Consider the following 18,634-nt stretch of genomic DNA (forward strand, 5'->3'; position numbering starts at 1 on the left):
AATTTTGATCTGAAGAAGTGAGGCTGGTCTGGGCGCCTAGGTTTCCTCAAGGGAACCTAGAGCCCAGGCCCTAGGAACCTCCTTCCTGGCCCTTCCCCTACAGCCCGGCCCCCGGCCCCCGGCCCTGCGAGCCCCGCCCCCGCCCCCGAGGCCCCGCCCCCGCGCGGCCCCGCCCCCCGGTGCCCCGCCCTCAACCGCCAACGGCCGCGGGCACGTGCGGGCCGGCTCCAGCCGGATCACCCCGCCCCGCTCCGCTTCCTCGCTCCGCGCCGCAGCAGCCCCGCGGCCCAGGTGCGTCCCCCGGGGGAGGCCTGAGCCCGCGCCCCTCGGCCGCCGTCGGGTCTGCCCCTGGGCCCCGGGCCCGGCCTAGTGGTCTGCAGGCCGGGAGGGAAAGTGGGTTCCCGGTAGGCTCCTCGGGATGGAGGGACCCCCGCCCGGTCCGCTCCTTGGGGTAGAGGGACCCCCTCTCCCCAGTCCGTCCCTCGGGATGGAGGGACCCCCTCTCCCCGGTCCGTCCCTCGGGATGAGGGACCCCCTCTCCCCGGTCCGCCCCTCGGGATGGAGGGACCCCTGCCCGGTCCGCCCCTCGGGATGGAGGGACCCCCGCCCGGTCCGCTCCTTGGGATAGAGGGACCCCCTCTCCCCGGTCCGTCCCTCGGGATGAGGGACCCCCTCTCCCCGGTCCGCCCCTCGGGATGGAGGGACCCCTGCCCGGTCCGCCCCTCGGGATGGAGGGACCCCCGCCCGGTCCGCTCCTTGGGATAGAGGGACCCCCTCTCCCCAGTCCGTCCCTCGGGATGGAGGGACCCCCTCTCCCCGGTCCGTCCCTCGGGATGAGGGACCCCCTCTCCCCGGTCCGTCCCTCGGGATGAGGGACCCCCTCTCCCAGGTCCGCCCCTCGGGATGGAGGGACCCCTGCCCGGTCCGCCCCTCGGGATGGAGGGACCCCCGCCCGGTCCGCTCCTTGGGATAGAGGGACCCCCTCTCCCCAGTCCGTCCCTCGGGATGGAGGGACCCTCTCCCCGGTCCGCCCCTCGGGATGGAGGGACCCCCTCTCCCAGGTCCGCCCCTCGGGATGGAGGGACCCCCGCCCGGTCAGCCCCTCGGGATGGAGGGACCCTCTCCCCGGTCCGCCCCTCGGGATGGAGGGACCCCCTCTCCCAGGTCCGCCCCTCGGGATGGAGGGACCCCTGCCCGGTCCGCCCCTCGGGATGGAGGGACCCCCTCTCCCCGCTCCGTCCCTTGGAATGAAGGGACCCCCTCTCCCTGTCTGCCCCTCGGGATGGAGGGACCCTCTCCCCGCTCCGTCCCTCGGGATGGAGGGACCCTCTCCCCGGTCCGCCCCTCGGGATGGAGGGACCCTCTCCCCGGTCCGCCCCTCGGGATGGAGGGACCCCCGCCCGGTCCGCCCCTCGGGATGGAGGGACCCCCCTCTCCCAGGTCCGTCCCTCGGGATGGAGGGACCCCTCCCGGTCCGCCCCTCGGGATGGAGGGACCCCCTCTCCCAGGTCCGTCCCTCGGGATGGAGGGACCCCTGCCCGGTCCACTCCTTGGGATAGAGGGACCCCCTCTCCCCAGTCCGTCCCTCGGGATGGAGGGACCCCCGCCCGGTCCGCCCCTCGGGATGGAGGGACCCCCTCTCCCAGGTCCGTCCCTCGGGATGGAGGGACCCCTGCCCGGTCCGCCCCTCGGGATGGAGGGACCCCCGCCCGGTCCGCTCCTTGGAATAGAGGGACCCCCTCTCCCCAGTCCGTCCCTCGGGATGGAGGGACCCTCTCCCCGGTCCGCCCCTCGGGATGGAGGGACCCCCTCTCCCCGGTCCGTCCCTCGGGATGAGGGACCCCCTCTCCCAGGTCCGCCCCTCGGGATGGAGGGACCCCTGCCCGGTCCGCCCCTCGGGATGGAGGGACCCCCTCTCCCCGCTCCGTCCCTTGGAATGAAGGGACCCCCTCTCCCTGTCTGCCCCTCGGGATGGAGGGACCCTCTCCCCGGTCTGCCCCTCGTGATGGAGGGACCCCCTCTCCCAGGTCCACCCCTCAGGATGGAGGGACACTACCCCCTCCCCCAGTGAGACCCTCCCTGGCCCTTGGGATGGAGAGACCCCCTGGGGATTCCGGGGCGGGCGGTGGGGCGGGACCGCCCGCCTCACCTGGTCGCATCCTCGCAGGTGCTCCGTTCCAGGCCGGAAGGAATCTGGTGGCTAGGGGTGTAGGGCGATGCCCGGCCCGAGGTCCTGGCAGTGGACATGGAGGAGGCTCCTCTGCTTAGCAGGATGTCCAGTCCGGAGGAGGAGATGGTGACAGACCTTTTCAGTGCAGAGAATCCGTTTGTTTCTGAAAACCTGACCCTGAAGCCCCCGGTAGTGGTGAAGCACGAGGAGGACGAGTTCCACGTGTTTAAGGATGCCTATCTGAGCTCTGCTGACCCCAAAGAGCCCCTCCTGCACGTGTTCAACCCCCCGCTTCACGGGGACTGTGAGAGTCAAGTCAAAGTGGAGCTGGTGGTGGAGGACAACGACGAAGAAGAGATGCTGGCAGAATACCCAAGTCTCCCCGAGCTCCCCCCACTGGAGGACGCCGTGCTGCCTGTGGCCCCGCAGCCGCTGCAGCCACTGCCACCACTGTCACAGCCCTACAACGTGCACTTCCTGTCCTCCCTGCTGGCACCGCATAGGAGTCCTGCTGTGGTGCCGCTGGGCGCCTGGGCCCGGGAAGGAGCTGCCCACCCTGGTGTCCGGGTGATTCCAGTAAGATTCATGTGGCAAGTAGGCCCACGACCTCGGTCCCCCCCCCCCCCCCCCCAAGATAGAGAAGTGAGACCGCTGGCTCGGGCCAAGATTCCCCTCTCCAGCCTTTCCAGGCATCACTAGCATCCCTGGTTGGATGCACTCATTCCAGCTGAGCACCTCCCTTTGTAAGCCTGGTGTTGGCTACCCCCGCCAAGCCATTGTCCCTGCAGGAGATGAGGTCCTGGGCAACTGGTTCAAAGTAGCCTAACACTGCAGAGAGCATGCAGCAGAAGAGGGAAGCAGCTAGAAGTGTGTGGCCCTGGGCCTGTTGCTATCACTGGGTTTAGGAAAGAAGCCTCATTTGTGTTCCCCAGTCACTAGTGTCTGGGGGAAAAAATGCAATGCAATTGTGTTTTCGTGAAATCAAGACATGAGAGCTTCTCTCTGCTAATAAGGGATTGTTCCTTAACCATATGTAATATAAATCAGAGTCTATGTGAATTCCTGCTAATTCTACCCTAACTAGTGTCTTTAGCTGTCATCACTGGTGATTTTCTGCTTTGTTCTTGCTGAAACTAAACAAATCAATTTTTAAAGGAAACGATCCCAAGGATATGTGTATTGGCCCTCTAAGGGGGCCTGGTTTGAAAACCTAGATTACTTAGCCACAAAATCATTGTAGTATTAAGTTAAACCTCCACAGAGCACTTTGGAGTTGGTGTTGGATGACTGTAGCCTGACTTCAGGAATCAGCCAGAGCTGCGGGAGCTGAAATTTCTGCCTTTCTGGTTCTCCTTTCATGCAATCACTGCTCTTTAGTGTAAAGTAAAGATGGAGAGAAGAGGCTGGACTTCAACCACCCTCGCAGTTTGACATAGAGGAACCCTAGAGCTCACCCAGTCCTACCAGCCTTCACCCACGATAGAGGTCTTCCTTGAATCTTTTTCAAATGGCTTGAAATGGCCCCCACTCCACTTTGCTTCCAGGCCAGACTTGGGTTCTTGGCACCTCTTGCCTGTTGGGCTTAGTATGGCTGCCTTCCTGTACAGAGTGGACCCAGTGAGAATTCACCAGAACAGGAATGGAACTAGCTTATGTCAAAATCATAAAATTCTCTTTTAATGTAATCCAATTTTAACAGAATGTGCAGTTAACAAAATAGAGGAGAGGGTATTTGGATATTTATTTGCTTTTTAAATATTTTATTGCCTATTTCCTAGTTAGGTAGTAAAATGAAAAAGATACAGCATGAGCATGTTTATCATTTAAACAGAATGGGATTATTTTTTAGTAAATACTGAGAATGAATTGCTAATTTCCTTTTTCTAGAAATTCATTCCCACGTTGACCTTTATTTCTATCTCTTCTGTAAAAATGGGACTTTGCTGAGTATAAGTAGTTTGGATCATAGTTGCATGCGGCTGAGTTGATAAATTTACTATGTAAGTACTTGTTAGTTACAGAGAGGTAAATTAGATGTAATAAACTCAGATGGCGTGTGCCTGGTAAGTTCCTCAAAGCAGAAAGCAGAATAAAATTTAAAATTTTCTCTTTTCTATAAAATTTGAATTATCAAAATAAAACCATAACTTGAAATACAGCTAAACCTTCCCCTTTTTAAAGATGTATACCTTCCTGCTAGTCTGCTGTGCTAAGGAACCTACCAGTAATTATTACCTGTGTGGGTTGCCAATCTCACTGTTCCACATCTCCATATTCACAGCCATAACTATACCTTAGAAACATTGTTACCTGAGCTGGGATTTTATACGAGGTCTGCAGAATGCAACCCTACAATCACTGTCTTCTTGGAAGGACCCCAGGACCTGGCTCTCCTGTACTCTGCAAACGGGCACTCTGGGCAGGTTCAGGAAGGCAGGGACAATGCAAAGTGTGGGTTGGATACTGTTCCCAATCCTCCTCATATTCTTAGCAAACTTTAGAAGAAATCCTCACAATTTTGGAACGCTCAAATCTGATGGTAATTTTTTTTTAACCACCGAGTCTTTCGTTTTTAAATTCCATTAATTTTCAGTACTATCACTGGCATTTCACCCTCTGCTGATTTCACTGTGCGTCACTGAGTTGGCTGTTGTTGGAGAAGATGGCTTAGAGACAGAGTTGGCAACTCTCCTTGCCCTCAGCATTTCTTATTAGTTATCATCCTGCCACTCAGTCAGGAAAGCGCTACTATGTAATTTAAGTTTTGCTGTAAATACATTATCAGTATCACTGAAACATCTGCCGGTATTGTAGGCTTCTTGAGAAAAAACCAAAACAATCATTTGGAACATTTAATACAACTTAATGAGCATGCTCTAAGAATGGTGAGAAAGGATCCACATTTGAGGCCACTTGGGGGAAGGTCCCACAAGGCTGCCAGCTCCTCTAGAGTGGAGGGCTGTTGAGTAGCTTGAGAGGCACCAAGGCAACTGGGACATCTTCTTAGTTCCTTACACAGTGTGTTTGAGACAGCATGAGCACCACATCAAAAAATCACACCTTCGCACTTTGTAGACAGGTAGCTTTGGTTCTCAGGGTCCTTAGTTTCTGGAGAGTCTGAGCAGATGACTTATCACCGCCCTTGTTGTGTTCCTCCCCCCTGCCCCCTCCAGGGTGAATAATAGAAAAGAAGTAAAGGTAAGGATGCTATTTACTTTTTTTTTTTTTTTTTTTAGATTTTATTTATTTACTCATGAGAGACACAGAGAGAGAGGCAGAGAGAGAAGCAGGCTCCATGCAGGGAACCCGACGCGGGACTCGTTCCCGGGTCTCCAGGATCACGCCCTGGACTGAAGGCAGCACTAAACCGCTGAGCCACCGAGGCTTTCCGCTCTTTACTTTAAAAACATAACTTTGGGGATCCCTGGGTGGCTCAAGTGGTTTGGCACCTGCCTTTGGCCCAGGGCAGTCCTGGAGTCTCGGGATCAAGTCCCACGGGCTCCCGGCATGGAGCCTGCTTCTCCCTCCTCCTGTGTCTCTGCCTCTCTGTGTCTTTCATAAATAAATAAATAAATAAATAAATAAATAAATAAATAAATAAATAAATAAATAAATCTTTAAAAAAAATAAAAACATAACTTCTACACAGAATTTTCTCTAGTTTGCAGCTGTGAAGCCCAGGTCCACAGTGTGGTTTCTAAAATAACAATTGCTTTTTTTAGGTGGAAATAAAGGAAGCAGGTGGTACAATTATAAGTAACAATCCGGAGGAAGCAGCTTTTCAGAACCCTCTTGGCCCTGAATCCTGTTGCAAGTTCCCCTCATCACAAGAAGCAGAAGACACCTCTGGCTGTTCTCACAAGAAAGACTCTAACCCAATGGTAATGATGCCCAAGAAAACGTGTCTCGCTAACATTATCTTAAATATTTGACTCTGATCATTGCTAAGACGATAGGAATTGTTGATTTTGGCCACTGGTTTTCATCCTATTTACTTGAGTCCACATTTTTGGTTGCATCCATCAAAAGCAGAATGTAATTGGGGCCTTCCCAATGCTCTGTTCACTTCTGAAATTCTCATTTCTCAGGTATTAACAAACCAAACAAAGATTAGGACATTGCTGTACTTGCCGAGGAGAGTAACAAGTCCCCTTGGCAGTGCAGACTGGGGTGGGCCCAGGGGTGGGGCAGCCTGCAGAACTGCATGGTTTGGCAGATGGGGCTGCTTCCTGTCCCATCTGCCCTCAAATTCCTGATTATACCAAGTGACACTCGCTTGAGATAGTCTATTACACATGTGGTTCATGTGATTGTTTGGCATGTTTGTGTTTTCATGTAATCCTCCCATCAGTACTATAGCCTAGACATTATTTTAATCTACGTTTCATAGATAAGAAAACAGAGATTCTACCTGGCCTGCTTGTAAGTGGTGTATCTGGAGCTTCTGGTCCGAGTATGGTGAGGACTGGGAAGGAGGGGCCTAGAGGATCGGGCCCCATCTGTCCTCTGGCAGAGTCCAAAGAACCAGAGATTGCCTTTTCCTTGGTAGCTCGTTATTCCAAGAAAGGTAGCCTAGGCTGTAAGGCATGTACTTTAGGAAATATTTGAAAATGAGCTCATCACAGACTTTGGCTCAACTGTGGCATATGCCAGTACCTGCCGCTCTGTCTGGTTCTGCTCAGGTGCATGGGTTCCGAGAGCAGAGCTTTTCCAGGATACCTGGACCAGGTGAACAGGATGAGAACTTTTCCAGTTATAGCAGAGTACTGAGTAGCGTGCGCTCGCTCTTGGGGCAGGGGGTAGGGTGGGGGACGCCCAGGCAGAGCCCAGGAGAGCCTGCTCTTGTGCACGTGTGTGTGTGCATGTGTGTATGTGTGTGGCTATAGCTTTGTGCATGTGTGTGTGTGCATGTGTAGGTATGTGTGTGGCTATAGCTTTGTGTTCTAAATACAAATAAAATGCCAACCAAACACGAATACTGGCCTCTTATCCAATGTCAGGGTGATCTAAAGTTTTACCCAGTGATCAGCACTTTGTTAACATAGTCTCTACGTGTGTTATTCTGCTAACATCGATCCTTTATGCTTATTTGGGTTTTCCTGTCTGGGAAACCCTAAGGCAACCTGAAGTCAGAGACCACAGCTTCTTTGGGTATCTGTGGCTTTACCATCAGAATTAGAAGCTGTGTGTGGGCAGAAACCATGACTTCTCTTGCCTTCATATTCACACCTCACTGCCTTGGATGAGATGGCACCCAGGGGGGCTTTGCTTGACCTGTGTCTTTGACTGACGGACTCACCTGGCTCACTAAGGATTTATTTATGCTCAGAATCCAACTAGGTGATCTGAGAAAGCCAGTCAGGCCCAGGAAAACTGATATGGCTTCTTAGAATCTTCCAGTTCTTGGATTAACCTTTCTAAACTGTACTTGTAGGAAATAAAATAAATGGACATTAAAAAAAAACCACATGTAAAATAATAATACATAGCAGGAAAGAGTAACGTAAAATAAAAGATTATTCTGAGTATGTGACCAGTTCTAGGGATGGTGTCGAGGATGAAGTCTTTCTTACAGTTAACAGTCTTTCTTATAGTTAACTAATGGGACTGGGGTTGGGCAGATCCACGTACTCTTCATTCACACAGATGGTGGAATATAAGGATGGCAAAGGAAGCTTTGGTGCATAGTCACCCCATCCTTACCCTAAATCTCCTTGGGCAGCAACCTGTAGAGGAAGGTATGAGCAGGAACTTGTATTCACACACTGAACACATCTCACAAAGCACTTCCTGGGGGATTTTTGCCCTGTGAGACATGGAGTAAGAGTAGAGTAAGAAATGGAAAACAGTTCTTCATCTTGCTATTTTTTTCCATTAAAACTTAAATTCTGGATTAAAGTTATTTTCTCAGATTTAAGTTTATTTAGGTTCATATTACTGGATATCTTTTTAAAATGAAACCTGATCATTATTTTTCATTTTAGGTGATATGTCAGTTGAAAGGGGGTACACAAATGCTGTGTCTAGACAATTCTGGGACAAGAGAACTAAAAGCACTTCATTTGGTTCCTCAGTATCAAGACCAAAATAATTATCTACAGTCAGGTACAGAGTACATTGATTAAAAAAAATAATGTCATATTTGATATGTAAGTTGGTAAGTGAATATGTTTGGCTTTGTCTATAGAGTAAAAGTAAATAGGCAGTTAGGTTATTAAAAAGGCAATTTGGCAAACCTCAGAGCCCTTATGAGTGAACTAAGAATAGAAACAAAAATCTTTATAGACTAATCTATGTACATTGTGTTCTTGAATAGTTACCCTGTGCTTCCCCTAGCTGCAGAGAGCCTTGTGATCCTAACAAATGATTCCTTTTACCAACAAGTGGATATGCCTAGAAGGGACTGGGGTTGAAATATCAGCCTTTCCTGGATTGGGTGGGGGGTGGGGGTTAATGGTTCAGGTGTGGTTTTTTGTTTGTTCTTTTGTCAAGATTTTATTTATTTACTCATGAGAGACACAGAGAGAGGCAGAGACATAGGCAAAGGGAGAAGCAGGCTCCATGTAGGAAGCCTGATGTGGGACTGGATCCCGGAATCATGACCTGAGCCAAAGGCAGCTGCTCAACCACTGAGTCACCCAGGCGCCCCTCAGGTGTGGTTTAAACTATATACATTCAAATGGAAACATTTTCATATAATCAGTGAGAACGATGATTATGCTTTAATCACCATGACTTTGAAATAAGTATATCAAATGCTGATTTTCTCTGCCATTCACTCAGAAACATCCTTAAACAGGCATAATAATACATGACCTATAAGTACATAATTATCCTCAAATTACTTATAAATGATAAATGAAAGAATAAATAGCATAAGTTTAGGATTGTGTTTGCAAAAGTTAGACCCTAATTCTTGAAAACTAACATCTCTATATGGATTATATACATAATCATGTAATTCTACATCTTGAGTTAATCAGAATATTTTAATTATCAGATATTTTGCTGACCTTACCAATGATTTATTTTTGTTTTACTTTTTGTTGAAGTATAATTAACCTACCACATTATATTAGTTTTATGTGTACAACAGTGGATTGACGTTTGTATACATTGGGAACTGAACCAGCGCAGTAAGTCTTACCATCTGTTGCCACACAAAGTTGATACAGTATTATTGACTATGTTCGCCATGCTGTACTTGCCTATAATTTAGATCAATATTAAATACAGATGTCATTTCAGTGGAACTTTGGAGTTCAGGGCTATAGGAAATATTGTAACTCCTACCCCATCCTGATAGTCTCTTTATTCAGGACCATAACATGCCTTCAAGGCTTTACTTTCCTGTGATGCAGAATCGGGATTGGAGCTTTGTCTTCCAGGAGACCTTGGTCCAGTCCCACCATGGATTTTCTGGCTCCAGTCCCTGTAGGTCAGAGTGGCATCAGATCCTCTGCACAGGCAGAGAAGGCTTCTTTCCTAATTCCCTTCCTTCTGGAACATGACAAAATCCTCATGCCTTTAGGTCCACAGAAGGAGAGAGTTTATACAATGTTCTCTAAATCTCCTTCCTTGTCATAGAATCATACCCCCCCACTAGGTACATATGAAATACCAGCATAAAATAAATGCATCCTGTTACTGAAGTCTCAAGGTAACATCACTCAAAGGATGCATAAGCATGGAGCAGGAAGTGTGTTCAGCTGGTAAGGGATTTGAAACACTAAGATACATTTCTTCCTCAGCTTGGACTCCTTGAACATGGAAGTTTGCAAGGCCCTGCATATCTCAGGAATGTTTTTCACTGCACCCTTAGACCAAATATCAATCAGTTCCAGCAGTTAAATATTTTTGGGTCCAAATAGCCCAATAAGTATTTACCTCCTAGTATGTTAGTAACCATTTGAAAAAAAGAATGCACATAAATTGAAAGTAGTTCACATGGTGTCCAACAGATGTCGCTGTGCTTTCCTTGACAGTGTGACCATGACCCTGGGGTGAGTTCACTGATGCGCCTGCAGGCACCCAGACACAGTCATACAGTTTGGAAACCTGGACACCTGGCAACAGTTTTGTTTTTAGTATAGTAGGCTATCCCTAGAAGCTTAAGTTAAGCAGTTTTATGGCCAAGAAAAAAGGGTGGTAATAACTAAAAAAAAAAAAAAAAGAATACATGACTCAAAAGGTTTTACAGAATAAAAAAACAAATAGGATCAGGATATGTTTAAATTATTTTGCACATGATAAATCCCTGATACATGATCATGTTTGTACTTCCATGTGCAAGCAGAAAAGGAACAATATATGTTATCAATTAATTTTAATTGTCTTCCTTACAGATGTCCCTAAACCAATGACTACTTTAGTAGGAAGATTTTTGCCAGTACCAGCAAAATTAAATCTCATTACACAACAAGTGAGTCATTGTTTTAATAAAAAAAAAAAAAAAGTACAATTGGGCATTATTTTCTCTTAAAATTTCAATTGTTGAAGTTGGAATTACTCAGGAAACATAATTTATCCTGTTTTAAAATCAATGGTAAAACCTTTACCAAGTATTCAGTAGCTTCCCCACGGAGTCAGACGCTGGGTGTTGGGAGGGAATGGAATGATTGCAGACAAGTTCTGGGCCTGCCGTGTGGGGCCGCCTCGCCCTTCCCCACAGCCTCCAGACCACCTTTCTGCCTCCCTGCTGAACTTGACCTCTGCGGCCCTGCTGTCTATCCACCAGCATAAATCTCCCATTTGGTGTAGAGCCTTCTTCAATGGTCACAGCACCTTTTTGAGGCTCTGCCCAGCATTTCTGCGTGTTTTGGTTTGTTCGTTTGCCTGCATCCACAGGAGTAGAGATCTCATGAGTCTAGTTTGTCTCTGTAAACTGAGAACTGGAACCAAACCTGGCACTTACAGGACATTCACATGGAGTGACTTTTGCTCAGTAGGGCAGGTGCTGGTCGGAGCACTTGGACTACATCGGTGAGCTAATAATGCTGAATGATCCCCCTGAACAAAAGCAAAAGCAAACACGTGACTCTACCCCCTGCAGCTTGCGTTTTAGTGTGGGAGACAGACAATAGGCAAATCTAGTCCATAAACTATATTATATGCTAGGAGAGCAGGGAATGGGCATAGGGTACAGAGGCTCTGTGAGAGGAAGGCAGAATACAGGTTTAAACGGACCAGTCACAGTTGGCTGCATTGAGAAGGTGACAGTTGAGCAAAATCCTGAAAGAGAGGAGAGGGTGAGCCATGTGACTGTCACATGGAAGAGCACCCCAGGCAAGCAAAAGAGCACAACACAGGGTCAGCCTGCTGTGAAAACAGCAGGTAGTGATGAGGGGGCCCAGGGGAGGGGATGGAGTGAGCAAGAGGAAGGGAACAGAAGGTGAGGAAGGATGGATGTAGATGGCATTTAAAGCCTTGAGATAAGAAGGTTGTGGGGCAGCAGGTATAAACAGTCAGATGTTAGTCAAGTGAGTAAATAAATATTTCTCAAATGATAAGGTTAGCCAGGAGGGCAAAGAGTATTGATCAGTGCAGGAGATCCTAAGCTGTGATCCCCTGAGCACCTGACGCAGAGTCTTGCAGATGCTGCACACAAGCCTCCTGCCTTCTGGCTGCCTCCACTCCACCATCTTCCTTTCTTCACTGTGTCAGCCCCAACCAGAGAGACCCACTTGGACTTGCTCTTACACACCACAAGGTCCCTTTGGACCACAACTCCTGTCTGTCCACCACCTCCCCATCTTTTCTTGGCTGTTATTCCTGGCCTCATGTCGGGTGCTTCTGACTTTTTACCCTTGAAGCAACCACCTTAGGAATGCATTTGCTGCTTTCTTGCCAAACTTCCAGTTCTGTATATATATTTTTAAGTATTTTATTTTTAAGTAATTTCTGCACCCCACATGGGGCTTGAACTCACAACCGAGAGATCAAGAGTCACACATTCCACCAGCTGAGCTGACTAGATGCCCCCAAAGTCTATTTTTTAAGCATGTAACGACTCACACTGTGGTGCACAGACCAGGAGCCTGGGCATCATCTGGAAACTTATTAGAATGCAGGATCTCAGGCCCTGTCTTAGACTCGCTGACCCAGAATCTGCGTTTTTGCGAGATCCCAGGTGATGTGAGTGAGGAACCCTGCCTTGGAGTTCACATCTTTACTCCTAAGTGGCCAACCTTTGCTGAAGAAGGTCATGGGTTCCAGGATAAAGTTGCTCGAGATTTACTACCTATGCCATACTTAAGACAACTCTTTTTCTCTGCTTTATTTTGGGGCTAAATAAGCAAAGGGGAAAGGAGAAATTGTTGGTTTATCCAAAGGATTGCCTCGATCCTGAGAACTGTGAAATCCCTTCTTTAAAACACTGCTCAGCTTTTGACTGTCACTGGGGACATAGGCCTGATAGGTGTCTGGTGATGGGAAAGAGGAGGTTTCAGTAATTTGTGAATGCTTCCCTCCTGTAAATTGAGTGAGGAGAGCAGAGCTCCACACGGAAGGGAGGGACCCCTGGGGCGAGGCTCCCCGGAGGGACAGGGCTTTGTGCTGAAGGGCATGGACCCAGAGTGGCTTCTCAGTGTTTTCCAGCCCTACAGGCAGTGATAACACACAATTTAACAAGAGGCAGAAGAGAAAAAAATGAGTAGGATGAATGAAATATTTGTTTTTCCAGGACTGTACTTTTTAAGTTTTAAGTAATCTCTACACCTAACATGGGGCTCGAACTCAAAACCCCGAAATCAAGAGTCACATGCTCTTCCGACTGGACTGGCCAGGTGCACACCCCCCTGCAAGACTGTACTTTTTATATAAAGCTTACTTTTAAATTTCAAGTGTTCAGGGGAGGAATTTCAAGTGTTCATCCAGGTGAACAGGATAGGGTATTGAAGTGTGACATATACAAATCATGTTGAAACCTAAATTTATGTAATACTTTACATTTCTTCAGGCTTAAAAGAATTAGGTCATTCCTGACTTTGCTACCCTTTCCTTTTCCTGGGAATATCCTCTGTGAGCCACGCTATGAGTAATAGAAAGAAAAATAAATGAGAGCCAGGAAAACAAAGGACACAGAGGGGGCAGAGGTTGTGACATTGCTTTTGGACTTGTTGAAACTGACTACAAAGTTGTTGTTTTTTTTTTATTAGATGAGACACTAATGATTGATAAGCCTTCAGATTTTTAAAAAATATTTTATTTATTTGAGACGGAGAGCAAGCACGAGTGGGATGAGGGGCAGAGAGAGAAGCAGACTCCCCACTGAGCCAGGAGCCCAATGTGGGGCTTGATCCCAGGACCCTGGGATCATGACTTGAGCTGAAGGCAGACGCTCAACCAGTTGAGTCACCCAGGCACCTCAAGAGCTCTTATGCCATACCAAGAATGTACTCATAATTAAAGAACAGTTTCAGTTTACAGAAGTTTGTGATGGGATTTGATTCATAATTTGTAGTCATAAAAATGAAAAAGCTATCCTATAGTGTCCGTGGCCAGCCGCTTGACTGTGTGTGGCTGCCAGGCCCTGCATCCCTACCCTGCGGCCCCCAGTCCACACAGGCAGGGCTCTCTCGTCCCCGGCACGGTGGCCGGGAGGGTCTGGGACACCATGGGCTAGGCTCCCCCACTGCTGCAGAGGAGCCTGGGCCAGAGCCCACTCCAGTGTGAGGGGAATTGTCATGGTGGTGGGGCCTGACGTCGTAAAGTGATTGGGTTGTAAACCTCCAGAAGAACATCAGTTATTTTTGTCTATACCTAGGGTTTGGCTGGATGGAACTTTTAAAACATGTACTAATTAGAAATATGCTTGTCTTTGACTTTACACAGCTTGAAAATGGAGCCTTACCGTCCATAGTCAACGGGTCTATTTTCCCTTCAGGATCCACTCTTCCAGGACAACCCAAAATAACTTTGGCTGGGTAAGGATTAAAAGCAATCAATTGTCACTTACTTTAATATAAGAGTTTATTCTAAGTTCTAAATCAACCTGTAAGCCTTGAAGACCTCTAAACAATATATTTTACATTAAGCAGCACCACTCACAATGTCGCCCTGTGTGTCTGGTTTGTCGCTGGAAGGGCTTCCACTTTGTCCACTGTCCCGTGTCGGTGATTCAGGGGTCTGCTGCCATTTAGAGCTCTGTCTTGGTCTCATATGAGTTTAAACTGAGATGGTTTATTTCTGTTTCGCAGTCATCAACATCAGTAATGCTGCGGCATGCACTTAACACCGACGATGGCCTAGTCCCTGATGGGTCAGGCCACACTGAGTGGCAGGTGCTGAGGACACGGTCCACATGGTTGTGGGCTGCCCTTAGCTGGGGCCTTTTGTTGCCATTTTAAGGTCACATCTATAATTGTAACTAATTAAACTAACCAAGCTGGTTGGAACATTCATCTGCTAACAGTGGACGGAACAGCCCATCCCACTCATGGAGCCTTTGAGTTGGTTACAGAGGTCAGTCTGTTCCTGCCTCTGTGGGTTTGGGGTACACAATCCATTGTTGTCAGACATCCCAATCAGGTCACGCAGTTTATGTTGTGTTCACCATGGGCTCAGGTGCTCTCCAGGCCACTGCTGGGCTCATGGCGTTGGTGAGTGGGAGGAGGGATGACTAGGGGCAGTGTAAAAGGCCAAACCAACCCCTTGGCAGAGTTCTAGATCTGTCAGTGCCTTCCCCTCTGCATTGCCGCTGGAGTGTGTTGGGGGCTCTCGTGGTTCACTGCTGCTGTGGTTTGAACAGCCTGTCTTTCTGGTGGTTGTCACATAGTACCTGGGAAGGTGATGGCTTTCAGTTCGTTGGACGGGATCAGGCTGTGTGAAGCATTCTCCTTGCTCCACTGTCTTGATGAGAGATTGGGGAGGGTGTGTGGTCGCTGTTATGGTACTCGGTCCTGTCATCATAGCTCTTCACATTTCTGAGCAAAACGGAAGCCGCATAGTGACTTGTAGTTCCTGCTGGCAGCCTCCCACCTTTGGTTACCCTGCATGACCTATGATGTTACCATCCCTACTATACTCCCTTTATCTTTCTCGGAATCTGGGAGCATCTGGCCAACAGTGTGGCATTACTCTGTGCTTTAGCGGGTCTGGAGCATTCAAGGGAATTTGGCACTTCTAATGCTTCATTTCAAGTGTGTGCTCTTGGAGTTCCGGTGCAATCCGAGGTCTCTCTGTGTCATGGCTGCCAAAATGCCCTTGTGGCGGATAGCAAGTATCTGTGACCTCACCGGTGTTGTCAAGTTCTATCTCCTTCCAAAGTAGTTTGGCTTCTTCCATCTATATTAAACTATTGTTTTTGAATTTTATGTCATTGACAATCATGACAAATTGACAAGTAATTTGACAGCTGATTATATATTATCTTCTGTCCTCCAATTTTTCAATCCTATATGTCTCCATGTCCCAAATTATTTGCTGGATTACTCCTGGACTGGTACTATAAATTTTTTTACGTGTATTTTTTGGTATTCCCCTGAAGCACTTATCACAGTCCTGACCACTTGATGATCCTTCAGGAAATGCCTATTGTTATCTTCCTGATACAGGTTGTTCACTGAACTATATATACTCTGTCCTCCCACAGTTGTGGCAGGTCACTCCTGGAATGTCTCCATGCGCCCCATCCCATTTTTTTTAAAAGATTTTAGTTATTCATGAGGGACACACAGAGAGGCAAAGACACAGGCAGAGGGAGAAGCAGGCTCCCTACAGGGAAACTGATGTGGGACTTGATCCCAGGACCCCAAGATTACACCCTGAACCGAAGACAGGTGCTCAACCACTGAGCCACCCATTTTTTAAAGGAAAGAATTTTTGTTGCTCTGGACAGCAGTGCCAGACCACTGTGGGCCCCATTTTTGGGGCAGGGCTGAGGGCTGAGGGCAAGGTCAATGAAGTAGGTGTGCAAGCCCACTCCTCTGCATAGCCTGTGTCTGAATCAGGGTGCATGGGCCAGGGGGCAGTGTAGCTAGATCTGCCACCCCGAGGCACCCTTGGGGACAGAAAGCCGTCATTCTGCTATGTACAAAGGGGAAAAGTAAACCCAAGGAATAATAGATTAATATAGCATTCAGTGATATAGTTTCTGGGACATTATCTTTAAAATGGGAGCATCTCCGAAAGTAAGAGCAGCTCCTCCGTGAGCTGGGTACCAAGTATGGGAGGGGATGGGGTGTTGCTAACAGAAGCCTTGATGGTGAGGCTGGGGTGGAGGCCACTAAGTCCGGCATGCCCATGCAGGAGGAACCTGTGCCAGGGCACAGGGAATGAGGGGCTGAGCTAGGATTTAGGATGGACCCCAGTTGGGACTCCAGGTAGTTGAGTAGGTGAGTGCACAGAGTACAGGCAAAGGGGCTTGCCTGGCACACTGTCCTCCGGGCATTTGTATTAGCTACAACCACGGCTCAGAGTATTTCCATGCTCCACATAGATACTGTGGCAAACGTGAAGCGTGTGCCACATACCATTGTGGTTTCTGTAGGAAGCCCTAGAGCAAGCTGTGTCCCTGGCCTGAGATAAGACTACTCACATCATCTCAAAGAGTGCTTTGCTGCATGAGATGGCCACACATGATGCAGCAGGGCCCTGTCGCCAGGACCCTCCTTTCCACCTCAGTGTATTAAACTTCTCACATAACTAATATTCGAAGTTCCTCAGTGAGCAGTATTGTAAAGCAGCACTTGGAGCTTTTCCCAATTTTTAATCCACAGCAGCCCCTCATAGTTAGCATCCAGGACTAATGTGTCTCTCCTCCTCTGATCTTCCTCATGATGGCTCCTGGGCTGATCCCCAAGGGCACTTGGGAGAGAGGTCTCCCTCGAAACCTGCTTTGATGTTGGGGTAGTTCTAGAGTGTGGACAGCTCTAACACTGCTGGAACAACATAGAGTGATGATTCACCTCTTCTTGAGATTATACTATTTGTCAGAGTTCAGATTTTAGAAAATACAAAACAGTTGAAATAAAGGAGCTATTTGGTGTGAGGGCCCCACACAATAGGGGTTGAAACAGATCAAGGGAAGAAAGTCCAGAAGGCTTCTTGGGGAGGGGACAGCAATAGGGTCCTGTTCTGAATCCCACCCTCCGGCTCCCTGGGGTATCTGTGGGCACACAGGTGGGATTGGCCAGGCTAGATCCATCATATTGTGGATATGCACACCACTTCCATTTCATGATCAGGCTCCAGTAAATAATACCCATAACTCCCTGGTGTTGAAGTTTTCAGTATTTGTTCAAAAACACCAGATGCTTAGCTAATTCTCCTTTTAAATAGTAATGATCTGAATATTCTCTTTTTTAATCTTTATAGAGTAACTCTTAGTTCATGGGACACAAAGTCTAAAAAGCCATGTAACTGTACCAAATCCCAGTGTCTGAAATTGTAAGTAATCACAAATCCTTCATTATTAAATAGAAATAAGGTTGTTTAGAAGTCAGTAAGTGGCACAGAGTCCAGACAAGCCTCGGTGGCGAGCAGTGCACAGTCTACAGCCGAGGTCTGACAGCCATGTGCTAGCACTCACCGCCAGCCAGAGCCGCCAGACGCCGTGCCTTCTGCACAAGCCTGGGTCAGGTCTCTTGGGGTTATCTTGGCCCATTAACTTAGTAAAGGACCCGGCCTTGCACCTCCCGTAGTGTGACTTTCTTGGGTTTTGGTTTACATCTCTGCCCCTTGGCCAGGTGCTGACCATGACATCCTTGTGGAACCCTAACTATGACATTTCCACATCCTGGTTTTTACAAGTTTGGTGGATGGGTTCACTTCATGTTGAATTTTCTCAGAAAAATCCTGCCCCACGGATGCCAGCTCACAGGAGGCTCAGGCAGGGGCAGTAGGGCAGGTCGTGCAGCAGAGACGTGGGCCATGGGCACACAGTGTGGCTGACATGGGAGGTGGATCCAACATCTGCTCCTGCCCTGCCACATGTGGACGGTATTCATGCTACCTGCCCTGCTCTCGGCTTTGCCCGGTTTTTGCCCTGAAGGCTTGCCTGGCTTTGAGGTGACATGTTGGAGGGGGAATCCATCCTCATCCTGATGTCTAACCTGTCTCCACGTGGTTTTTCCATTGCAGAGCTCCTGCTGAAGTCACTGGGAGCTCCGCTGATGGGATAGTGACTTGGGGGGTATACAAGTGGGTACAAAGCCAGAAGTCCGAGAAACTTGGTTCACTGAAAAGACAAATCCATTTCTTTCGAAAGCAGTGCTGAAATCTAGGGTTGACCATGTGAAAACATTTGAGCTATCCCTGGTTTAGTCTGTGAATGCCAGCCACGCACCTCTCTGAACGCTGGACGCGCCATGAGACCACTAACATGCAGCTCTGGGTGAGGAGGAAGGAGTGCGGAGGGAAAAGCCTGGACCGCGTGACACTGTCGAGCCAGAGTGGCTGGCCCAGATGGAGACGTCCGCTGCGGTGGAAGACAAAGTGGTAGCGTGTAGAGTGGACAGAGCCAGG

General features: G+C 48.6%; 1 protein-coding gene across 1 annotated transcript in view; it reads left to right on the forward strand.

Annotated features, from left to right (window-relative positions):
* Nucleotides 1-217: 217 nt before the first annotated feature.
* Nucleotides 218-18,634, forward strand: part of TESMIN (testis expressed metallothionein like protein) — a 43,178-nt gene continuing 24,761 nt past the window's right edge. The window contains exons 1-6 of the mRNA XM_055313552.1: nt 218-291; nt 2,168-2,746; nt 5,893-6,051; nt 8,155-8,275; nt 10,516-10,592; nt 14,003-14,094. Of these exons, the coding sequence (XP_055169527.1) occupies nt 2,246-2,746; nt 5,893-6,051; nt 8,155-8,275; nt 10,516-10,592; nt 14,003-14,094 (950 nt within the window). The 5' untranslated portion in view covers nt 218-291; nt 2,168-2,245. The remainder of the gene's footprint in view (nt 292-2,167; nt 2,747-5,892; nt 6,052-8,154; nt 8,276-10,515; nt 10,593-14,002; nt 14,095-18,634) is intronic.

Source organism: Nyctereutes procyonoides, unplaced genomic scaffold (assembly GCF_905146905.1).
Source record: "Nyctereutes procyonoides isolate TBG_1078 unplaced genomic scaffold, NYPRO_anot_genome, whole genome shotgun sequence".
NCBI lineage: Eukaryota > Metazoa > Chordata > Mammalia > Carnivora > Canidae > Nyctereutes > Nyctereutes procyonoides.